This window comes from Muntiacus reevesi, chromosome 17 (genome assembly GCF_963930625.1).
Source record: "Muntiacus reevesi chromosome 17, mMunRee1.1, whole genome shotgun sequence".
Classification (NCBI taxonomy): domain Eukaryota; kingdom Metazoa; phylum Chordata; class Mammalia; order Artiodactyla; family Cervidae; genus Muntiacus; species Muntiacus reevesi.
The window spans coordinates 25,914,091-25,937,164 of record NC_089265.1 but is presented as its reverse complement, the minus strand read 5'-3'; the positions used below and the strand labels follow the sequence as shown (position 1 = coordinate 25,937,164).

Below are 23,074 nucleotides of genomic sequence, written 5' to 3'. Positions count from 1 at the left end.
GCCAAGGAACTCTAATAAAACTACTTAATATCACAGAGCACATATGCAGCCTCATATCTTGGTTAAAATTTTTCTCAATATTCTTTGCCTTCAGAGGCCTCCTGAGGCCACAGTCAAAATAATTTTACTCAAATTTCGTAAGGTTTACACTGAAGTACAATCTATCCAGTACTACTTGCCACATGCAGCCAAGTTGCATAAGACTACAAAATCCTAAATACAATATGATGGTTAGAAAAACGTTTACAAGCAAGCATGTATGGATTTATATATGCAAAAAAAAATCTCCCGCTGATTCTTCTATAGCCAAATGAGTTTCTATGGAAATAGGAAGTTTCATTATTGGTGAGGAAAACTAATTAATATGTCTCAATTGTCACCTCAGGACACTGTGCTCATTCCAACAATGCCATTATTGTTCAAAACATTTCTGGAATTCTTCATTTGTGACTATTTCCAGAGTCAATTCATAAGTTATATGAGAAAAATCAATTGTGCCAATTTTTTTCTTACCAGAAATAGACTGATTTGGCCTTATCACCCACCCTGTTCATCAGGCTTAACTTCTGGATGATTCATTTCAGTTCAGTCACTCAGTCATATCCGACTCTTTGTGGCCCCATGGACTGCAGCATGCCAGGCCTCCCTGCCCATTACCAACTCCCGGAGTTTACTCAAACTCATGTCCCATTGAGTCAGTGGTACCATCGAACCATCTCATCCTCTGTCGTCCCCTTCTCCTCCTACCTTCAATCTTTCCAAGCATCAGGGTCTTTTCAAATGAGTCAGTTCTTTTTCACATCAGGTGGCCAAAGGACTGGAGTTTCAGCTTCAGCATCAGTCCTTCCAATGAATATTCAGAACTGATTTCCTTTAGGATGGACTGGTTGGATCTCCTTGCAGTCCAAAGGACTCTCGAGAGTCTTCTCCAGCACCACAGGTCAAAAGCATCAATTCTTCAGCACTCAGCTTTCTTTATAGTGCAACTCTCACATTCATACATGACTACTGGATAAACCACAGCTTTGACTAGATGGACCTTTGTTGGCAAAGTAATGTCTCTGCTTTTTAATATGCTATTTCTTGGTCATAATTTTTCTTCCAAGGAGCAGTGTCTTTTAATTTCATGGCTGCAATCACCATCTACAGTGATTTTGGAGCCAAAAAAATAAAGTCAGCCACTGTTTCCCCTTCTATTTCCCATGAAGTGATGGGACCAGATGCCATGATCTTAGTTTTCTGGATGTTGAGTTTTAAGCCAGCATTTTCACTCTCCTCTTTCACTTTCATCAAGAGGCTCTTTAGTTCCTCTTCACTTTCTGCCATAAGGGTGGTGTCATCTGCATATCTGAGGTTATTGATATTTCTCCCAGCAATCTTGATTCCAGCTTGTGCTTCTTCCAGCCCAGTGTTTCTCATGATGTACTCTGCATATAAGTTAAATAAGCAGGGTGACAATATATGGGCTTGATGTACTCCTTTTCCTATTTGGAACCAGTCTGTTGTTCCATGTCCAGCTTGAACTGTTGCTTCCTGACCTGCATACAGATTTCTCAAGAGGCAGGTCAGGTAGTCTGGTATTCCCATCTCGTTAAGAATTTTCCACAGTTTGTTGTGATCCACACGGTCAAAGGCTTTAGCGTAATCAATAAGGCAGAAGTAGATGTTTTTCTGGAATTCTTGTGCTTCTTCGATGATCCAACGGATGTTGGCAATTTGATCTCTGGTTCCAAACCAAAATTTGTGTCACAAAAAATTTGCCGGAACTGAAAATACTTAGAATCGGACACAGACTGTCCAAAGCCAATGCCAAATGATGGGCTCCAAAACATTTTAAGCTATGGTACCATCAATGTATGACATTCCAGGGTGACTATTTTATACAGAATAATACTTATTTGTATCTACCTATTTGTGATTTTCAAGTTTCCTTAGAACATTAGTATATTAATTCTATCAAGTTTATAAATTCTATCAAGAATTTTGTTAACAAGGTCTTCAAATGTTATAAACTTCCTTTCACTTGAGAATACCTAACTAGACTTCCTTCCAAGTTCTAAGTTTATCATTTATTTCCCAATATCCTTCAAAATTGCATTTACAGTATTTGCAACATGGAACTGTAAAACCTACAATGGAGAATTGTATGGCATGTGAATTATATCCTAATAAAGCTGTTCTAAAAAACTGAGGTCACCAAGCATCCAGTTAAGCTTGTCACAACAGAGTCAGATACAACTTAGCGACTACACACACACACACAAAATTCTCATTCACGCAATAAACATCTGCTGCCCATACCAGGCGCTGCTACAGAAAGCAGAAATTCAGAAATTAATAAGACAGGCAAAGGTCCCTGTTCTTAGGGAGTTTGGCATTCTAACAGGAAGGGGAAAGACAATTAATAAACTGCATATAAGCCAACAAATTAAATACAGTTTCAAGTGGTGATTAATGCTACTGAGAAAAAAATCAGGGTTAGAAGTCAAAGAAACATACAGGATAGAGAGGCAGCCAGGAGAGGAAAGTTGTAAGTTCTCTTTGAAGGAATGTCATTTCCCTTTTTAAATATATTTTTAACACTGTCTACAGAAGGCACTTGGGCTTCCTGGTGGCTCAGTGGTAAAGAATCTACCTGCAATACAGAAGCCACAGGAAATGCAGGTTCGATCCCTGGATCGGTAAGATCCCCTGGAGGAGGGCATGGTAACCCACTCCAGTATTCTTGCCTGGAAATCCCATGGACAGAAAAGCCTGGCAGGCTACAGTCCACAGGGTCACAGAGAGTCTGATACGACTGAAGGGACTTAGCATGCACGCACACACAAAAGGCACTTGATTTTCTATTTTATTTTATTGGCCGTACTACTCAGTATGTGGGATCTTAATTCCCTGATCAGGGATCCAACCCTTGCCCTCTGCATTGGAAGCACAGCATCTTAACCACTGGACCACCAGCGAAGTCCCCTGAATGGATGGCATTTTCAAGGAGAAATGAATGCAATAAGGAAGGAAGCTATGCAAAAATCTGGGAGAAGAGCATTCCAGGCAGAGAAAAACCACATGCAAAGGCCTGAGGAAGGGACGAATTTGGCACGTTCAGGGACTAGCAAGGAGGTTAGGAAATGGGAGCAGAGTGAACAGTGGTAGAAAATGATTTTGGAGCACTGGGCAAGGATGACATCGAACATATCCTTTTCAGCCACGGCAGGAGTTTGGATCTTCACTGCAGGTGTTGTAAGATGAAAGAAGAGACTGGAAGTCTTTGTGATAGGGAAGTGATTTCTCTGTGAAGAGTCCTCTGGGTGTAGTGGGGAGGAGAGAGGCAAGGACAGAAGCACTGCAGCAGTTAGAAGTGACAATAATATAGCAGGTAAAGGGCGGTAGGTGGGGCTATGGACTAGGGTAATGGTGAATGGGCAGGAAGTTAGAAGACAAATCTAATAGGACTTGGCCATTTGGATGAAAGGCTCAAGAGGAGACCCTGAAAGATGCTGGGGAAGAATATGGTGAACACAAAGGTTGATGAATCACAGAAACACGTCTCATGGCACTCATTTTAATGGGCCCTTTGTTTTTCAATGTATTTTTCAAACTATAGTTTTTATCAGTGTTCAACATTTTCTGTGCAGTTTCTCCATTCTCTCCATTATCACCCTACCTTGGTTCTGACATCTTTTCAAATTTAAAACTGGAGATATATTCAACCTTGAGGGCTTAAATAATAAAAGTCTCACACTACACTAGTGTAGTATGCTCTGAAACGTACAGACTGCAGACTGAAACAGGAACATAAGGATGAAAGTTAGACTAGATCTAAGGAAACTGGAACAACAGGAGGTTTACTAGTCCACCAAGGTCTATCCTCAGGAGATATTCAGTGTCTTATCCTCCTACCTTCTCTTCTCCTAGCAAATGTTTCTCCCTAGTCAAAATCTAATTGATATTAAAGTGCTCTAAAGAGAATAAAAGACCAAAGTGAAAGAAGTTTCTGGAATCAACCAATGCAAAGTCATTTATCTTTTTGGTCATTTTTGTCATCCACAAAATAGTATAACAAAGAGATGTTGAATATCACACAATGTGAAACATTAAGAATCTTTAAAATCTAATCTTGGTCCTAAATGTATAATAGAAAATAGAATCCCAAAGTAATTGACAAATTTAATCTATCACACGGGCTTCCCTGATAGCTCAGTCAGTAAAGAATCCACCTGCAATGCAGGAGACCCCAGTTCAATTCCTGGGTCGGGAAGATCCTCTGGAGAAGGGATAGGCTACCCACCCCAGTATTCTTGGGTTTCCATTGTGGTAAAGAATCCACCTGCAGTGCAGGAGACCTGGGTTCGACCCCTGGGTTGGGAAGATCCCCTAGAAAAGGGAAAGGCTACCCACTCCAATATTCTGGCCTGGAGAATTCCATGGAGTTGCAAAGAGTTGGACACAACCGAGCGACTTTCACTTTCACTTCTATCACAGAAAATAGATGCAATAGGTTAAATGCACCCTCCCCAACACACACACACACACACACACACACACTCCTATTAAACTCTAGATTGTAGTGTATCCCATCTATATATAAGGCATGCTTGCATGCTTAGTCATGTCCAACTCTTTGTGACTGTGGACCACAGCCTGCCAGACTCCTCTGTGCATGGAATTTTCCAGGCAAGAATATTGAAGTAGGTTGCCATTTTCTCCTCCAGAGGATCTTCCCAACCCAAGGACTGAACCTATGTCTCCTGCACTGCAGGCAGATTCTCTACCACTGAGCCACAGGGGAGTCCATTCCATCCATATATATAAAGCCAGCCTCAAATTGAGATATTTCTCTACAAGAGAAATAATATCTTCTATTAAACAACAGAAACTTTCTGTAGAAGGTATTTAACTGGTCTTAAGCCTTATTATATTTTTTTCCCTTATGCATTTTTTTTCCTCCGGGAAACTGCAATCTTATCCTGTGGCTTCCCACCATTCTCACATACCCATATACAAAACACATTACATGTAATGTTGCAGCATGAGGTACCTCCGAAGAAATTTAAAATCAATGAGACTGCCATCTGCATTATATCCATAAAAACCCAAACAGATGCAAAGTCACCTTAATAAGTAGCTCCCAGGACAGTTAACTAATAGCTGCTTGAGAATATTAACATATCCAGAGAAAAAAGAATTTATCAATCAGAAGGTGAATGGGAAGCAGAAAAAAAGGAAGAGGGGTTAACTTTGTCAATGCTCTTCCAAGTGCAGTCCAGGAGTGAGGAGTCTGAAGTGTGCACTGTAGATAGCAGAGGCCATTGGAAAGGATTTCTCTAGAGACAGAGGAAGTCCTTACACAGTCCACTTCCATCCTTAATATTCTCTGTTCAAATTCCAAGCTCATCAAGCAATAAGCAACATGTATTATAATCGGATCCCCTACTTAAGTGTGCCTACAAAAGGAGAGGATGAGCTAAGCATGCCACAAGAAGTATGGAAGTATTCCACCTAATACGGTCTGCAGTCATTCACATGTTCACATGGTCTGTGTGCATGCACGTGGGGATGGGTATGTAATCTCCAACCCTCAGTCAGGGAACAAGCTGAACCAGTCCATGAAGGACTGATCTCTTTCAAGCGTGTACTGACAAAACATAAGATATCTAAACATACAAAGACAGATTACTTTGGCATATCTGTATTTCAGAAACACAACTTGACATTATTAATGAAATATGCAAGGACTTCCCTGGTGGTCCGGTGACTAAGACTCCACCCTCCCAATGCAGTGGGCACCAGTTCGATCCCTGGTCAGGGAACTAGATCCCACATGCCACAACTAAGACCCAGTACAGCCAAATAAGATATACATATTTAAAAAAGAAATATTCAATGATACACTCAGTATTTATCCATCTATGCAAACATATACCTAAAACTACAAAAACACTGTATCAGGTGTTACTGCAATATGAAAATGCACGTTAAGTGTCAAACCCTTCCCCCTACACTATTTTCTCTCTCTCCCGTAAGGAAGTTGTAGACTATCAGTTTGTCACTATACACACACACACACAATTTCATTAGATCTAATTATCACTGTCCTCTGTACACAGAAGTGTCCTGTCAGTGACTAGTTGCCGTTTATGGACATAAGTGATGCTGCAAAGACCAATGAACAGACTTATTTAATGTGAAAATATTTTTTTGCAAACGACACTTAATAGGGTAAAAAATATGGCTTAACATATGGCAGAATTCTTGAGTTTAATAAATATCTACTTTTTCATCTCATTCAGAGTTAATGTACTCTGAAGCGAAATTAATGTTTTAGTCTATTGGAAACCAGTTTGAACAAATACAATGGTTTGTTTACAATCACCATTTTGAGTGAAAGGAAACACTGAACTATCACACTGAACTTTCAGAAGCATACCTGTTAGCATAACACATGTTAACAGAAAAAACATCCCTAATCCATTAGTGTAAAAAGTGCATTAAAGGAAGATTAAATACCACAGGACAGAGGAGTGAGTAAACTTATTTTGTAAGGCTGTATTTTTCCAGGTAATTTCATACTTTACGCCCCTAAACCATGAAAGACTCAAATAAAAGTACACATGATGCTGTCATTCCATGTATATATAAAACAAGATCCATATGAGCACATGTCAAAATATGTGAAATGGAAAAGCAGCATTAATTTATTGCTCAACATTAATAAAAATGTGCCATTTGGTATAATGAAATTTGTTAAAACCCAAAATCAAGTGTATGGTAAATATAAGATTTTCTACCATACTAATTTTTATAAATGATTATAAATCCTCTTTAGAATTTTCACCAAGAGAAAAGTAATTGTATAAGATACTATTTAAAATTGGTTAATTTTTATGTAGCCTAGGTAAACATTACAGAAGGAAAAATACATACTCTCCACACGTATATTTGATCAGTTAGCCATCTAATTAATAGTTGATACTGAATGGATAATGAAACTTTTGTCCAAACTAACTGGCAAAAGGCCAGTAAGAGACAATGCAGTTAAGCAAGAATGGCTCATCAGCATACTATAAAAGCAATTACTTTAGATGGAGATAAATATAAGTCTTTTATTAGCACGAATAAAGAAAAAATTACATCTTTAAGGGAAGAAATTGTTTTAGGTCATCCAAATTACCTTTCCTTTCATTTGGTCTCAAGCTTCTCTAATTCAACAATCAGGTATTTTAATTACAAAATTTGTCAGGTAAACTTTAAAACAAGCTCGTGCCTCCAAACGTGCCATGCCAGATTTGAACATAGTATTTATTTAAAGTGGTTTCCCAGGTGGCTCAGTGGGTAAAGAATCTGCCTGCAAAGCAGGAGATGCAGGAGTCGCAGGTTTGATTCCTGGGTCGATAAGATCCCCTGGAGGAGGGCATGGCAACCCTGTATTCCTGCCAGGAGAATTCCATGGACGAGGAGCCTGGCAGGCTATATAGGGTCACAAAGAGTCAAACACAACTGACGTGACTGAGCACGCACACATGCATTTATTTAAAACTTAAGTGGACCAATTAGTTTGGGTTTGAGATCATACAGTAATTTTTCAGTTTTAATCACTGGTCGGTGGTATTTTTAGTTACAAAGGAATGTCCAGGAAGACAAATTTTCTCAATAATTTTTTTTTCTTTTTGAGGTATTTATTAAGCTAAAAACAATTATTTCTAGGTACTTAATACCACCTTCCAGGGCATGACGTGTATCTCTTATAGAGAACACCTAGAATGCTTTTAAACTCAATGATAATTAAGAAACATCAGAGTATGACCAGGTATTTCTCAGGGAGCTAACAGCCCTAACCTTTTGGCTACCAGATGACATATTTCTTGTCCCCTGGAGTACCACCAAGAGTTTCTTACCCAAATAATAGATGTACTTTCCTAATGTAGCCTTTACTCTTCGAAGGATCAGATAATTCTGAGTTTTAAAGGTAAACTACTAAGGTATTATTAATTAAAGTGCGATTGTGTTCAAATTTCACAAAATTTTACGCCAGTGTCCATTATTTGTTTTCATATGTTATTCAAGGTTCCACACTGTATTTAGTTGCATTGAGCAGCTTCAGCTGCATGCAACAAATTCTGGTAAATTCTCTTTTCATTTTTATTCTGTTACAACCATTTTATAATTTTCCTTGTTATGGCTTCTTAGATACACCAATCATTTAAAAGTGGACATTAAATTTCCAAATACATGGGGTTTATAAAGTAAAAAGAAAAAGCATACTGCTAAGGGCAACAATAGAAAGAAAAGACAAATAGGGCTATTTCAAACTTAAAAACCTCTGTAGAGCTAAGGAAGTAATCAACAGAAAAAGCAATCTACTGAATGGGAGAAAATATCTGTAGACCACATATCTGATAAGGGGTTAATATCAAGAATATATGAAGCACTCCTCAACTCAACAACCTAAAATCAAATAATGCAATTAAAAATGTGCAAAAGGGGACTTTCCTGGCAGTCCAGTGGTTAAGACTCCATGCTTTCACCAAAGGTAGCATAGGTCTGATCCCTGGTCAGAGAACTAAGATCCCACATGCTACACAGAGACGCCAAAAAAAAAAGCAAGCAAGAAAGAAATGATACTCAACATCATTAATCATCAGGGAAATTCAAGTCAAAACAATGAGATATAACCTCTTATCTGTTTGGCCACTACTTAAAAAAAAAAAAACACACACACACACAAAGTAACAAGCATTGACAAGGATGTGGAAAAACTGAAACCTGTGCGCACTGTTGTGGGAATGTAAAATGGGTCATTAGCCAAAGAAAACAGAATGGAGGTTCCTTAAAAAATTAAAAAGATAACTACTATATGATCCAGTAACCCATTTCTGGATATATAGCCAAATGAACTGAAAGCAGAATCTTTCCGAGATATTTGCACATCCATGTTCACTGCAGCATCATCACAATAGCCATGTGAAACTCAATCTAAATGTCCATCTAAGGATCAATGGGTACAGATAATATGGTACATACATACAAGGAATTATTCAGCCTTAAAAAAAAAAAAAGGAAATCCTGTCATGTGCTACAACATGCATTAACCTCAAGGACATCATGCTAAGTGAAATAAGCCAGTCACAGGACAGATGTGACTATTCTACTTAAATACTTCATATAAATGCATTGTTTCATTTATATGAAATACTTAAAGTAGTCAAATTCTTCAAAAGTGGAATAGTGGTTGGCCAGGGGCTATGAGGACAGGAGATGGGGAACTGTTGTTCACGGGGCATAGGCAAGGTGAAAAAGTTCTAATAATCTGTTGCACAAAAAGATGCAGCTAACAGTACTATACCATATACTTAAAATAATCAAATTATTAAATTTTGTGTGTTGGACGTGCCCAGTAGTCCGGTGGTTAAGAATCTCCCTGCCAGTGCAGGGACATAAATTCAATCCCTGGTCCAGGAAGATTCCACATGCTGCGGGGCAACTAACTGTGTGCCACAACTATTGAGCCCGCACACCCTTGAACCCACGCTCCACAAGGAAAAGCCACCATAAGGGGATGTCCGCATGCCACAACTAGAGAAAGCCTGTTCATAGCAACAAAGACCCGGTGCACCCAAAAATAAATAAAATTTAAAAACAAATAAATTGTGTTATGTTTACCATAATAAAAATAATTTTTTAAATAACTGTAAAGGAACCAAGAATAGCTAAATAATCTTGAAAAAGAGGAACAAAGTTGGAAGACACATACCTCTCAGTTGCAAACAATGCAAAACTATAGTAATTAAGACAGTGGAGAACTTGTACAGGGGTAGACATACAGACCAATGGAACCAAGTGAAGAATCCAGAATTAAATCCCCCTACACCTATGGTCAAATGATTTTCCCAAAAAGGTATCATGAAATTCAAAGGGGAAAGGAATTGTCAAACAACAGTGCTGGCAACAACTAAGATACAGACATTCAAAAGAATGAAGCTGGACCCCTACTCATATTATACACAAAAGTTAGCCTAAGTGAATCAAAGACTACATGTAAGTGCTCAAACTATAAGACTCTTAGAAGAAAGTACTAGGTGCTAAGTCACTTCAATCATGTCCAACTCTGTGTGACCCTGTGGACTGTAGCCCACCAGGCTCCTCTATCCATGGAATTCTCCAGGCAAGAATATTGGAGTGGGTTGCCATGCCCTCCTCCAGGAGATCTTCCCAACCCAGGGATCGAAGCCATGTCTCTTATGTCTCCTGCATTAGCAGGCAGGTTCTTTACCACTAGTGCCACAAGGGAAGCCCCGTAGAGGAAAACACAAGAGTAAATCTTCATGACCTTGAGTTAGAAGATGGTTCCTTAGCACACCAAAAGTACAAATAGCAAAAGAAAAAATAAATTGGATTTTATCAAAATGTAAAGTTTCTGTGCTTCAAAGGACACTGTAAAAAAAAGTAAAACCACCCACAGAATGGGAGAAAATACTTACAAATCTTGTATCTAATAAAAGACTTGTGTCCAGAGTAAAAAAGGGATTTCCTGGCTGGCTCAGCAGCAAAGAATCCAACCTGCCAATGCAGGAGATACAGGTTCAATTCCTGGATTGGAAAGATCACCTCAAGAAGGAAATGGCAACCAATATCCCATGGACAGAGGAGCCTGACAGGCTACAGTCCATGAGGTTCCAAAGAGTCAGATACAACTTAGCAACTAAACACCACCACCACCACCAGAATATATAAAGAGCTCTTACAACTCAACAACAAAAAGACAACCTAAATGAAAAATAAGTAGAGGATTTAAGACATTTCTGCTATACAGAGAAGATATACAAATGGCCAATAAGCATATAAAATGATGCCCAACATGATTAACACTCCAGGAAATTCAAATAAAATCACTTGACACCCACTAGGATTGTTAAAATTAAAAGACCAACAGTAACAGGTTGGAGAGGATGTGGAGAGATTAGAGAACTTACACATGGTTAATGGAAATGTAAATATGCAGCTGCTTTTGAAAACGATCTGGAAATTTCTGAAAAGGTGAAAAGATAGCTGCCACATGACTCAGCAACTCCACTCTTAGGTATATCCCTAATGAAAGTGAAAATGGAACATATGTACACAATTGTTCACAGCAGTATTACTTGTAATAATAAAGAAGTCGACACTACCCAAATGTCAGTCATTGGAGGAATGAACAAATAAAACATGCTATAGCCATACCAAGGAATGTTATTAATTGGACATTTTAAGCATATGAATTGTATCTCAATATATACAATTGGTTAAAATTATATATATTAAAAATGGTTAATGGCTCTGATTAGATAGTCCTATCACATAAAACATAACATGTTCCAACTGGAAAGAAACATAGAAATTACAAAAATCACTTATTTTACCAGGATGAAATGGAGACTCTCAGTCCTAGGTAGACCAGACTGGAACCTGCCTCTAAGCCCAGGCTCATGGCCATTCTCACTTTGGAGTGGATAGTGGTACTGAGATACTGATTGTACGAGGGATAGGTGAGGGATTCATGTAGAGACCAGCTCCTGCCATGTATTCCTTTTAACTACAATATGGCTTCTGGGGGGGAAGGTAAAATAGCCTAGAAAGCCCCTCCTTCCTCTTCTACTTCTCCTACCACAAACCACAATGAATGGGAACAGAAACACTAAAAGAGAGAAAATTAACATATCCCTGCCTTGATCAAGGGAAGGCCAGAAGGTCACCCAAGAGGATCAAGGTACATTCATCTTTCTATCTACATAGAACTTCCCACCCAATGGTCCAGAGACTGGGACATGGCCTTAGGCTGTCTGGGCACTTAGCTGTCAATTACTGAATGAATATGTATTTCCCTGGGAAGGATCATCCTACCTGAAAAAATGAACGTGGAAATAGCTCATCTCTCCTCCCTGAAACAAAGATATCTTAGCCCACAAGATACCATGAAAAGAATTCTCAAGAACTTACCAGAGAAAGTTTCAAGCATAACTATGAAAATTTTAGGCTTGGCTAAAAACGGTAAGGTCATGTAAAACTTAAAAATCATTTTACAAGGATTCTGTAATATCGTATATTTTTGCAAAGCTATGGGGGAACACCAAGCCAGTTTAGTAAACTGACAAAAATTATTTATATTAGAAAGACAAAAAATATTCTAGTCGCCCCTAGCAACAAATATTTTCCTAATTTTAAAAAAAAGTGAACTTGTGTATAGAGAGAGACACAGGTATTATAATTTACCATTTTCTATTCAAATGTCTTGAGAATTCTTTAAAAGTAATTCAGTGAATCTTTTAAGATATTGAGTAGCATTTTCCAATCCAAAATTTGCACATATTGGTCTTTATTATAATTTGCAAATAATTTAATGATCATTTTTTTCTTCCTTTACACTAAAGCAACGTGGCAAATGCATTTTTAAAGCATCAAGTAATAACACAAAAGATGCAAGAGGGAAATCAACAGGGGGAAACAGTAACATAGGATTTGAAAACACAAATATGACATCCAGGAAATCTCTCTTAAATTCTCTTTTAGACACATAAGAAGTAAGACAAACTGCAAATAGATTCATTCGCAGGCAGGATTTCGCCAGTATAAAAACTAGTTATAATACACTGAATAGTCACCAAAAACATCACTTGTGTCCTCTGAAAGATTAAGAAATGAAAATAAGACTACTCCTTACGGTCAAATGTATCGGTTCTCCCCTCAAAGGAAGTTTAGCTGAAAACAATGTGACTGACTTAAGCTCCGCACAGGCAAATCTTGGCAGCCCTCAACTCGGTCTATCTCCTTGGCCTGTTAAGCAGAATTCCATCACAAACTGTTGGTCTCTGCAATAACTCCCACAAAGCTCATTACTGCCAGCGGCAGCCTATCCCCCGTGTTGTGCATTTATCCCCGGGACGCATATCACCATGTGGCACATGTCCTTGACGTGCAGAGAAGGGCCGCACCCCAGGACGGCAGCACGCATGACAATAGTGTCTCCTCTCACTTCTCTATGGTTGCTGGGATGTAACCGAGAAATCTAATAACTGTGACAGTGGGGCCTTTCGGTTTTTCCTTGCCTTTCCAGACAGTGAAGCTGCACAGACACTAATGAAAGGTTAAATGAATAGGAATGGTTGACAAGAGGTACAATAAAGAAGGAGCTTGGTAATCCACAGACATTGAGCAGAGATCCTTGGCTCAAGCAGAGACAGGACAGCACATCGTCGAGTCACAATATTTAAAACAGCTTGCTATACACAGAGGCTTTTGTGTCTGGGTACACGTCTGGCTTTGGACTGAGAAGAAAAAAAAAAAAAGATACTGAAAAGGAATTTCAGCATGGGGCACTTTGGCAAATGTAAGGTCATAATAAGAGAAAAATGTTTCGTGTGGGCTATTACATCTTTGTACTGAACACAAAAAAGTAAGAGACTATGAACTCGTGAACCACAAGTTCCAAAACAATACTGTACATTTTGACAACTATTAAATACTGTATCTGGAGGGCTGGCTTGATGTGACTCCCACTGCTAAGATGTACATGCAGTGACTCATTTAGCAGCTCCACATTCTGCCTTCCTTGCAGAAGAATTCCTGATACTCATTTTAGAGTTCTATAGTCAAGTTTTAGTCTTCAGTGGTTTGCTGCAAATGATACCAACCAAAACACTCAAGCCATCTTCCACTCTCTGCAAAACTTCCCAGCAGTTTCTTGTAAAGAAACTGAATTTATCACCCTAGTAATGTGAGAAGTACAAGGTAAACTTTGTTGTAATTCCAAATGACTGAAACAGTGAAATGTCCCCAACTAGAATTCTTAATAATGGAATTAACTTTTTTTCAGTGCCCTACTCACTACACCTTAAGGGAAGGTTATGTTCCATGGGAAATTGATTATAAATAATTATTACAAAGCTATTCAAATTACCGGGGGAAAAAATGCTCCAAAACGTCAAGGTAAAAGTAAAGCAAAAGAAAAAGAAATTGACATTGTTAGACACAGATTTATTTTTAGAGGGGAAAAAATGTATGTTTCTGCTATGGCCAAACGTTAGAACATGATATATCTGTAAAAGTGTTCCTATGCATATGCCGAAGTTAGAATATAGGTTCTCAATAAATTATAAAAGCGTACTGAGAACATGTTTTAAAACAAGAGAGCCTCTTTGAACAGCCAAATTAAATTATAGCTGAACTCTTGCATGTACTGAGGGTTCTAATAAGCAACAAATAAAGGCTTTTATTGGCTAGCAACATAATGAGAGCTACTGTGCTGGAGATTAAAAAAAGACCAATCTGGGTAGTTTATCTCACCGGATTATACTATTTACTTAAATGGTAAATAAGTTTGTGCAAAGCAATGCTACTAAAAGCTAGCATATAAATATTAAACTGCAATTATGATCAATGACCATTTAGGGTATATGTATCCCAAATTTTACTGATAAATGTGAAATTAGATAATATTGAATTTAATACCACTTAAACTCTATTTCTTTAAACTTAACTAATTTATTGATCTGATACATCAGCTTTATAAATGGTTTACTATTTATGCTTATATTGTGAAGTATTTATCTGAAAGGAGTCTTCTCTCCAGAGCAGGGCAGTTCTGCATCAAAGTACTTCAAAAAGACAGGAGGGTGTCCAGAGTGAACAGAAAGAAGGTATCCCCTCCTCAGTGATTTGATAGGAAATTCCAGTAAATACAACTTTGAAGGTTGGCCTCTTTAACTGACCTCCATCAGATGACAACTCTACAAGCAGTCCTTAGCAAATCAAAACAGATTTAAAATGTTTGTGAATGTACTTTGCTTGATCTTCAGACCATATGAAAGAGAGAACCCTGAAAATCCTATTTTGACTGTTCTTGTAGAAAGTTCTGCTGCTTCTATCACAGCTTAAAAAAAAAGAGAAACTACAATAGCATCTCCAAGCCTAAATACTAAGCCAGTACTCATTATCTACTCTTTTCCTGCAACATTCTGATTGCTAGAGTGATTTTTTTTTAAACCTTAAGTATACCTAATAAAATCATGAGGCTCCCTCTAGCTCTTCAGTGAGGAGTTTACTAACCAATGATCCAATGATCCTATGTAATTCCCATCCAACAGGAAAGATCTGAGGAGGCTGCCTCCCTTTCACAAGAAACGTTTTTCAACTGTTTCTTGTAAGGATGTAGATGGTAAACGAGACCAGCTGCAGAGGAATTCAGAAAGTACTGCTCCTCAAGTTCACAACGAGTTAAGAATCTACTAGCTGTTTCCAACCTAAGGTTTATATACAAAATTCTATTAAGTGAAACTTTAAAGGACGTATACATTCCCAACTTAGATTTACTCACTTGCTAAAATTAAGTTTAATCAAAAAATAAGGACATGCAAGAATAGCCATCTACAGAAATTCGAACTTGTAATCTGGTCTCAGTTCTAAAAACCTACACTTAAATTCAGGATCTTGAAAAATTTTTTTAATATTTTATTAATAGTGTATTTGTGGTATTTCTATAAAAGAGGCTGGTGGTAATTTGTAGAAAACATGTCCATGTACCATAATACTTATACACAACACTGTTAATAATTTTTATTGTTTAATCTTTTATGCCATTCAGCCCTGGATAACTTGGAACTGTCGTGATACAGAAGAATATAAATAATACAGCCCAAGTATGACATTGATATTTAGTCTACCTTACAACAGCCATAAAAGACACAAAGTCGACTAGCAAATCATTTCAAACAAGTGAATATGAAAAAATGCTAAATCCTACTCATTAGGATTATCTTTCAAATACTCGAGGAACATTTAGAATGGCGTGGAACCTTAACTCTAAAATTAAAAATAGAGGAAAACGCTACCTTCAAGTCATCACCTATTTGGGGCTCCCTTAATATAAGAAATATTCCCAGAAACAACAACAAAAAGAAAAGCTCCCTCCACCCCCCACCTCTTTTTGAGCCAGTGTCCAATTTCTTCTTTTCTGAACAGCTGTATTATCCAACTTAAGTTGCTCTGCTAATTTCAGTCCCACAAGGACTAACTTGGAAGGCAAAAAAATACAAGAAAAGATCAATTTGCTGGGAAAGATCAAATGAGAAAACTTCGGGGACAGCACCAGGTCAGCGTGTGGAGAACTAAGCAGACCTGTTCTTCATTAACTGGGGCTCTCTGGGGACGTCACACACTACCTGTCCGTGGGCTTTATTGAACCGCCTAACCCGCCTCTCTGTTCCATTCTTCTGGGCCCAAGTGAATCATATCCTGCTGCTGACAAGTTAGCAGGGGACTGCGGCTGCAACATGAAAGTACTTTTCTTTCTTGTCTAAATCAGGCAGATTTTTGAAAAGACGACACAGCATTGACTCGTGACATGGCAAGATGAAACGAGAGGTCTGGGCTGGTCTTGGAGCTGTGCAGATAAAAGTAATCAAATGACACTCCTGGAATGCAAATTGGCATTCTTGACTGCAGCAATTGCACAACCATGAAACATCCCTGACAGCAAGCAAGATTAGGACAAAATGTTATGTAAAGCACTGAACTCAAAAACTCTCACATGAAAATTCAAACTGTAACACTTACATTTTAATATAGCAATAGTCACCTCTGCTTTTGTCTGCGGCTTTCTGTAATCACATATCCCTGCCTGACAGGTATCTTACATTTCAGGGGGAAGAAAAAAATCAGGTATTGGAAAGGTACGAATGCCATTAATATTTTTCTTTCTATTTATTTTTAAAAATCACTCGGGGGTTGGTTCTTTTTCAAAGCCTTACATGCAAACAACAGTGAACTTAATATTCTCGAGGGTGGAAAAGACGGTTTGAGACTTTTCTCACAGGATACTCAAATAGAGTTCACGTCCAGGCTTAGTATTGCTTCCCTCAGGTGAAGCTACTCCTGTACTTTGGTAAAGTGATTAGCAATCTGGATTTTAAATACTCTGCTCTCCGGGAACAGAAAGCTTCAAGAGCTTCATTAAGGCTGAACGGTTTAAATAAAGCAGCTACAAATGTAACATAAAACACAAGATACCCTATGAAAGTTCACAAGGGATTTTCTTGGGGGGTGGGGGTGATTCCAAAAGGTGAAGCAAGTTCTATTAACTTGCACAGGGTCTCATGACTGGAGTAAGTCCTCAGATCATACACACTACACAAAAATAAATTCCACCACTTAAATAATGTATGTGTGTGCACAGTAACATCTGAAACTGCAGAATACAAAGCAGCGGGTGACAAATGTGCTTAACCACTGTTCAAAGTGACTAGTATTTGGGAATAGATGTGTGGACAAATAGTATGTAGGCTGGGGGGAAGGGAAAAGAAAATAATACCTACAACTGGCTTTTACAGTGTTCTTGGATAAAATGCCGCTATAAGAAAAACCCTCGAGTGCTAAATAGATATACTTAATATTTTCTTTTGACGCCTCCACTTAAATACAGGTTCCAACCATTGCAACTGTCCACTAAGTACATAAAAAACAATAAAACAGGCCACTTTCTGCCACTTTAATCCTGAGTACACAGGATTATTTTATGATGTCTTTTGTACATCAGTTTTACAACAGCTTGACTCTAGGGTAAATGGGAACCACCGTAAATCGCACGCTGCTTTCAAAACCACTTTAATTTCTGTCAGCGTTACTGTAACCACAGACTTGGGCTCACGCTACTTTTTTTTCTTTTTTTTTTTTTTTTTGGTGCCTGCATTTGACAGTCGCATCTCCTACACTCCAGTTGTGACTTTGATCAGTGAAACAAGAGATGTCACATTAGGGGGAAGGGAAGAGAAAAAAATGCCAACCCGCTATCTCCCTTTCTCTTACATAGTCCATCTACATGCGGAACACGGTATATCAGATTCCCAAGAGGGGGCAACAATAGCAGCAAAGGGTGGGGGCAAACTAAAAGGAAGGGAGTGGTCCAGCCCCATCTCTAACAAATCACTTCCCCGAAAGCGGACAGAGCACTCAGCACCCGGCGAGTTAATTGCCCGCTGCCTCGCTGCAGAGAAGCCGCTTCGGGCGGAGGGGCTGTGCTGAAATCTCGCTTCGCTAGCCTCCCCATTTCCACCACTTGGACTTGGAACTTTTTTTTTTTTTTAAATCTCAGCCTCACTTTACAGAGAACTTCACCTAGGGCTAGGTGTTTGGTTTTTTTCCTTTTTTTCTCCTGCCCCCTCTCCGGGCCCCAAATACCACCCTGCAATCAATGTGTAAGTAACAAGAATCGGCTAGTGTCGAATTGCACTTCCAAATCGCTCTCTCTCTCTAAGGTTGATTTTGCTGCCCAGCGTTTTGCACATTCTTCAGAAAACCTCCAGGAGCACTTCCTACATTTTCTTGATTTACAAAGGGAGGGTTCCCGAATGGGAGGGCGAGGAGAGGGGAAAAGCAGAGGTGCCAGGGACGGGGTGGCGGTGTCCTCCCCGCGCGGCGCACCAGCGCGCCCAGGCGCCCACGCCCAGCCGCCGGTCCCGCACCCGCGGGCAAGTTTTAAAAGTTACCGTGGGTCCAAACGGCGTGCCTCTCCTCCCGGAGCTCCTTCCAGCGCTCCATCAGCCCCCGCCTTCCTCCCGGCCCGTCCCAACTCCCAGGAGCCGTCCGCTCGCCTGCCGCTCACCTTGCCCGCGGGCCGCGAGAGGGGCGACCTTCTCGAACCCCCCGAGCCCGCGCACACACCCGCCCTCCCACCTGGAGCTCTCTTCCAACACTCGGGCCAAGTTGAGGGGTGATTTCGGGAGCAGAGTGGACTGGGGGCTCCCCTTTCCTGCCCGCCCTCCCTTCTACCTCCCGCCGCAGGACTGGTGGAAAACAGGGCCCCCGAGCGGCCCCCGAGGCGCGCGGGCGCGGGGCTCCTTTCTTCCGAAGTCTAGAATAAAAAGGAAAGGAGGGTGGAAACTTCTTACCATCTCCGCATGCTGGTTGTCAAGTGCAGCCCCCGCCTCTTGGTCTCCTCTTAGCGGCCGCGCCTGGACCAGCCCCTCGGCCGCCTCACGCTCCTTCTGTCTCGGCCTTTCTTTCCCTCCCCCTCCCGATTTCCTCCGGGCCGCCGCTCTCGCCGCCTCCGCCTCTCCCCGCCCGGCCGCCCGCCAGCGCGCGCCCTCGCCGCGGCCCCTCTGCGCTCAGGTGACTGATTTACACCCGCGCCCAGGGTCGCCGTTGCTCCCCAGGTCGGAGCCTGCTGAGTTCCCCTGGCTCTTCGGGACAGGAAAAAAAAAAAAAAAGGGAACGGACTGTGCGGGGATGGGGGCTGCTGGGGGCAGGCGTGGGGGGTGGGGGGGTAACCGGCGAGGTGACCTCGGACGGACCTGCAAGCCCCGCAAGTTTCTCCTCTCTCTCCCAAATTGTCGTTGACTACAATGTTGCTGTCTTTTGCAGAATAAAAGTAGGTTAGTTTAATTGTTTGTCCGCCGATTTCTACCGAGTTGGAGCAGGACGATGTATATTTCTCCCCCCGCGCCCTGTTACTTTTTCCCCCCCTGCTCTTTCTGGGGATGGAAAACAACTTTGGCGCCCCCCGGGGGGTGGCGGGCGTGGAGGTGGAGGTGGCCGCTAGCGCCCAGCTGTCAAAAAGGAGTGGGAGAGAGCCGAGGGGAGGCTGCGAAACGCCGAGGAAAGGGCGCGAACTTTATTCCGACTGCAGCAAACCGCGCCGTCGCTTTCCTTTTCGGGCACTCGGCCGTCAGGGTCCCCTTTGACCAGTTCCTCCTCCCGAGCCGCCGCCGCCCTCTCCTCGTCTCCCCTTCCCCTCCCCTCCTCCTCCGTGCCCGCCGAGCTGCCCCGCTCGGGGATCAGCCTCCCGGTCCCCGCACGCCCCCCGGGGAGAAGGCGAGGGAAGCGGAGGAAACCCTAGGGGGCCAGCAACTTGGAACCAGAACGTGCCGGGCGAAAAGGGCAAAAGTTTCGCGCGGCTGGTGGAAAAAAAGTTTTTTGGGGGCGGCGTGTTTTGTACCGGCCCAGACGCCGGCTCGCGGCGAGGGTTTCCTTCCCCTTCGCTTGGTCTGGGCCTCGGGCCTCTGGCTGGAGACGCCCGGGCAGAGGAACGAGGCTGCCGCCTCCGCGGATGCCCGCGGGGGGAAGGCCGGTCACATCTCTGGGTGACACTCAGCCGGCCCGAGTCGCCCTGCCCTGGAGATGCAAAAACGCTGGCTGCAGGCTCAGCGCGCACACGCCTGCCGCTGAAGGACATTTCTTAAGTGCAGGCAAAACACACTCCCCGGCCGCAAGAATGGGGCGGGCGGGGGGGGGGGGGGGTTTAATCACCGTCATCTTCCTAACGTACATTTTGTGCCAAAAATATCTCCGCGTTGTGCAGATTTATCATAGCCTGAGCAAACTTTCTGCTTATCTGACGCGAGGAAGGCAGGCGCAGGTTTGGAGCATCCAGTCCCTGAGCACTTGGCAATCAGAATCGGCGAAGGCGAACGCTTGCTTGGCAGAACAACAGGTCTGGTTACCGGTTACTACTAAAAAGAGAAAATTATTCCTCCTTTCTTTTTCTCTTCCCCGAAGTAGAGGGAGAGACTGCCCCCATTGCCTTCAGAGGTCAGAATCAAATTCCTTTGGAAATACGCAGCCTTGGAATTACGAAGAAGTTTTATTTTCTTTGATGCACAGCCTGCTCTTAAGTTTAACATATTTTCGCAATAATTAAAATTTTTAGGAGCCGTGGCTGACGAGAGACCAGGTAGCCCAAGTAGCCACAGCAGTTCTGAAAATGTGATTAGGCTTATTATTCACGTGGATCCAACTTTTTAACAGTGGGGCCACCGCACCTGCAGTTTTGTGTTCAGATTGGGTCCAAATTCCTCATGGTTTCTAGGCCCTTTCAGAACAGGTTTGAAGTCATTTCTGCTTCTGTGAATTCTCTTGTCGTGGAAAGGTTTGTCTGGTGGACACTCCTACAGGATTATACATTAAATTCCTTGGAGCTTCAGGCACTTGGTTCATCTGGAGGTTTCTAGGGGGAATCAGAAGATTAGTTCACTCACTATAGTAAAAATCAAAATATAGACTAGATATCTAATGACTACCTATATATATTTATATATCCATATCTAAAAAGGCTCATTTTTAAATGATTTGTTTAAGGTGTGGAGCATGTTATCTTACTCTGTAAACATAACTGTAACATCATCCTATAGTTTGTAGAAACTGATTACACAAGGGATAATGATGACCAAATGTGCATTCTGAGCCACTCAGGATCATCGCAAAAATTCTCTAGAAATGAGCCAAGTTCAAATGTGTTTTCCGCTATCATGGAGAGATGAGAAAAACTAGTTGCTAATTTCGGAGTCATTACCCATACAAATCCATTCACACACTTACCGCTTTGGACAAGTGACAGACCATCAATTGCCAAACAATTGTATTCACACAGTACTTTTTTGGCTGCTCACCTACACTGGCCAATAGGCAGAAGTTACTCCTCATTGAGCAACCTGTAATTTACATTCTCGGTTGGTTCCAGATTTGTCTGTTTTTGATGTTAGCAAACAAACAGTTTATGTGAGGCAGCATATGTGTATTTGGGCTCTGGTGCCTTTCTGGAGAGTCATTATAAAGATGGGGAATGTGTTAGGCTGAGGAGGAACCCTTGGTGAAGGTGGAGGAATTTACAGAAGCAACTGGGATAAGAGAATTTCCAGTCTCTTTATTTCCTCCAGTGAGTTTGTATGGCGATTCAAACAAAACCCTAAATCCTTTTTGTGTCCTACAAGACCTCATTGATCTACACCTGCCTGACTCTGAACTGTTCCCCCACCGCCACCTCATTTTGCATTCCTCTCATGGACTTCACTAAAGTCACACTGGTTTTCTTTCTGTTCCTTCACCTTGCCAAACTCCTTGTTCTTTGCCCCTGCTGTCCTCTACCTGACTATTCTCCCATGTTTTCCAATGGTTCCTTATAAGTCACCTCCCAGCTGGAGCTTCTCTTCAGGCAAAGTAGTTCTTTGTCTACCACCCAAAATACCACTCACTCTTTCTCCCATTACTCAGTTTCTTATATCCTTTAGCAATATCTGAAGTTGTCTTCTTTTTGTGCTTATTAATTTTTCTTCAACTAAAGTGTAAGCTCTGTTGGGGCAGGGGTCCACCTTGTTCGCTTATAAAACAGTGCCAGGCACAAAAGAAACTTGAAAATGCTGTTTGAATGTCTGTGTGTGTGCTCAGTTGTGTTCGGCTCTTAGCGACCCCGTGGACTGTAGCCCACCAGGTTCCTCTGTCCAAGGAATTTTTCAAGCAAGAAAATCGGAGCGGGTTGCCATTTCTTATAGAAGAAATGTTAAAATCATTACACTATGTTGATGATGACCTACCTTAAAGCCAGACAAGTTCACTTAAGGAACATGGAAAAAGGCTTCCATATTTGTTCTTCTGGGGCATGGTGTAAAATTTTTGACTCCGTGCACCCGTGTGGGTCCCCAAGACCCTTTGGGAGCCATGAGGTAAAAACTTTTTATTATGATATTGAGAAATTATTTGCCTTTCTTACTCACATTCTTCTATCAGTGTACAGTTTCCAGAAATAATGTGACCTCATCACAACAGACTGGATGTAGAAACAGATAAAAAATCCACCTACTTTTTGTTATATCAGACATTAGATTCCCCAAATTATAAATGCTAATTTTCTCACTCATTATTGTTTTGGAAAACATTTCTTTGTTATTTCAAAATACACATATATATTCATTTCCTGTGACATCTGTAACAAGTTACCATAAGTTTAGTTGCTTAAAAAACACAAATTATAATTCTGGAAGTCAGAAGTTCAAAATGGGTCTCACTACACTAAAATCATTGTACCTGCAGGCCTCCCTTCCTTTCTGGAGGCCCTTGGGGAGAATCCATTCCCTTTCCCAGTGTCTAGAGACCACCTATATTCACCTTGGCTCATAGCCCTTCCATTTTGAGAGTCTATAATAGCCAGATGTGTTTTTCTCAAGCTACATCAAACTGACAGTGTCTCCTACTTTCACTTGTGATTGCATGGGGCCCATCTATATAATCCAGGATAATCTATCAACCTCAACATCCTTTACCCTAATCACATACAGTTTAT

At 41.1% G+C, this 23,074-nt stretch overlaps 1 protein-coding gene across 9 annotated transcripts in view; it reads right to left on the bottom strand.

Moving 5' to 3' along the window:
• BNC2 (basonuclin zinc finger protein 2) overlaps positions 1 to 19,006 on the bottom strand; it is a 460,748-nt gene extending 441,742 nt beyond the window's left edge. For 5 of the 9 annotated variants that reach the window (XM_065907675.1, XM_065907682.1, XM_065907681.1 and 2 more), the window contains exon 1: positions 18,912 to 18,976. Coding sequence is in view for 1 of the 9 variants with exons in the window: in XM_065907673.1 (XP_065763745.1) it covers positions 18,912 to 18,914 (3 nt within the window). In the remaining 8 variants the exon portion in view is untranslated. Of the gene's footprint in view, positions 1 to 18,911 lie in introns of all 9 variants that reach the window. The other 4 variants (XM_065907673.1, XM_065907672.1, XM_065907674.1 and 1 more) reach the window with 4 other exon arrangements.
• Between the last annotated feature and the right edge of the window lie 4,068 nt (positions 19,007 to 23,074).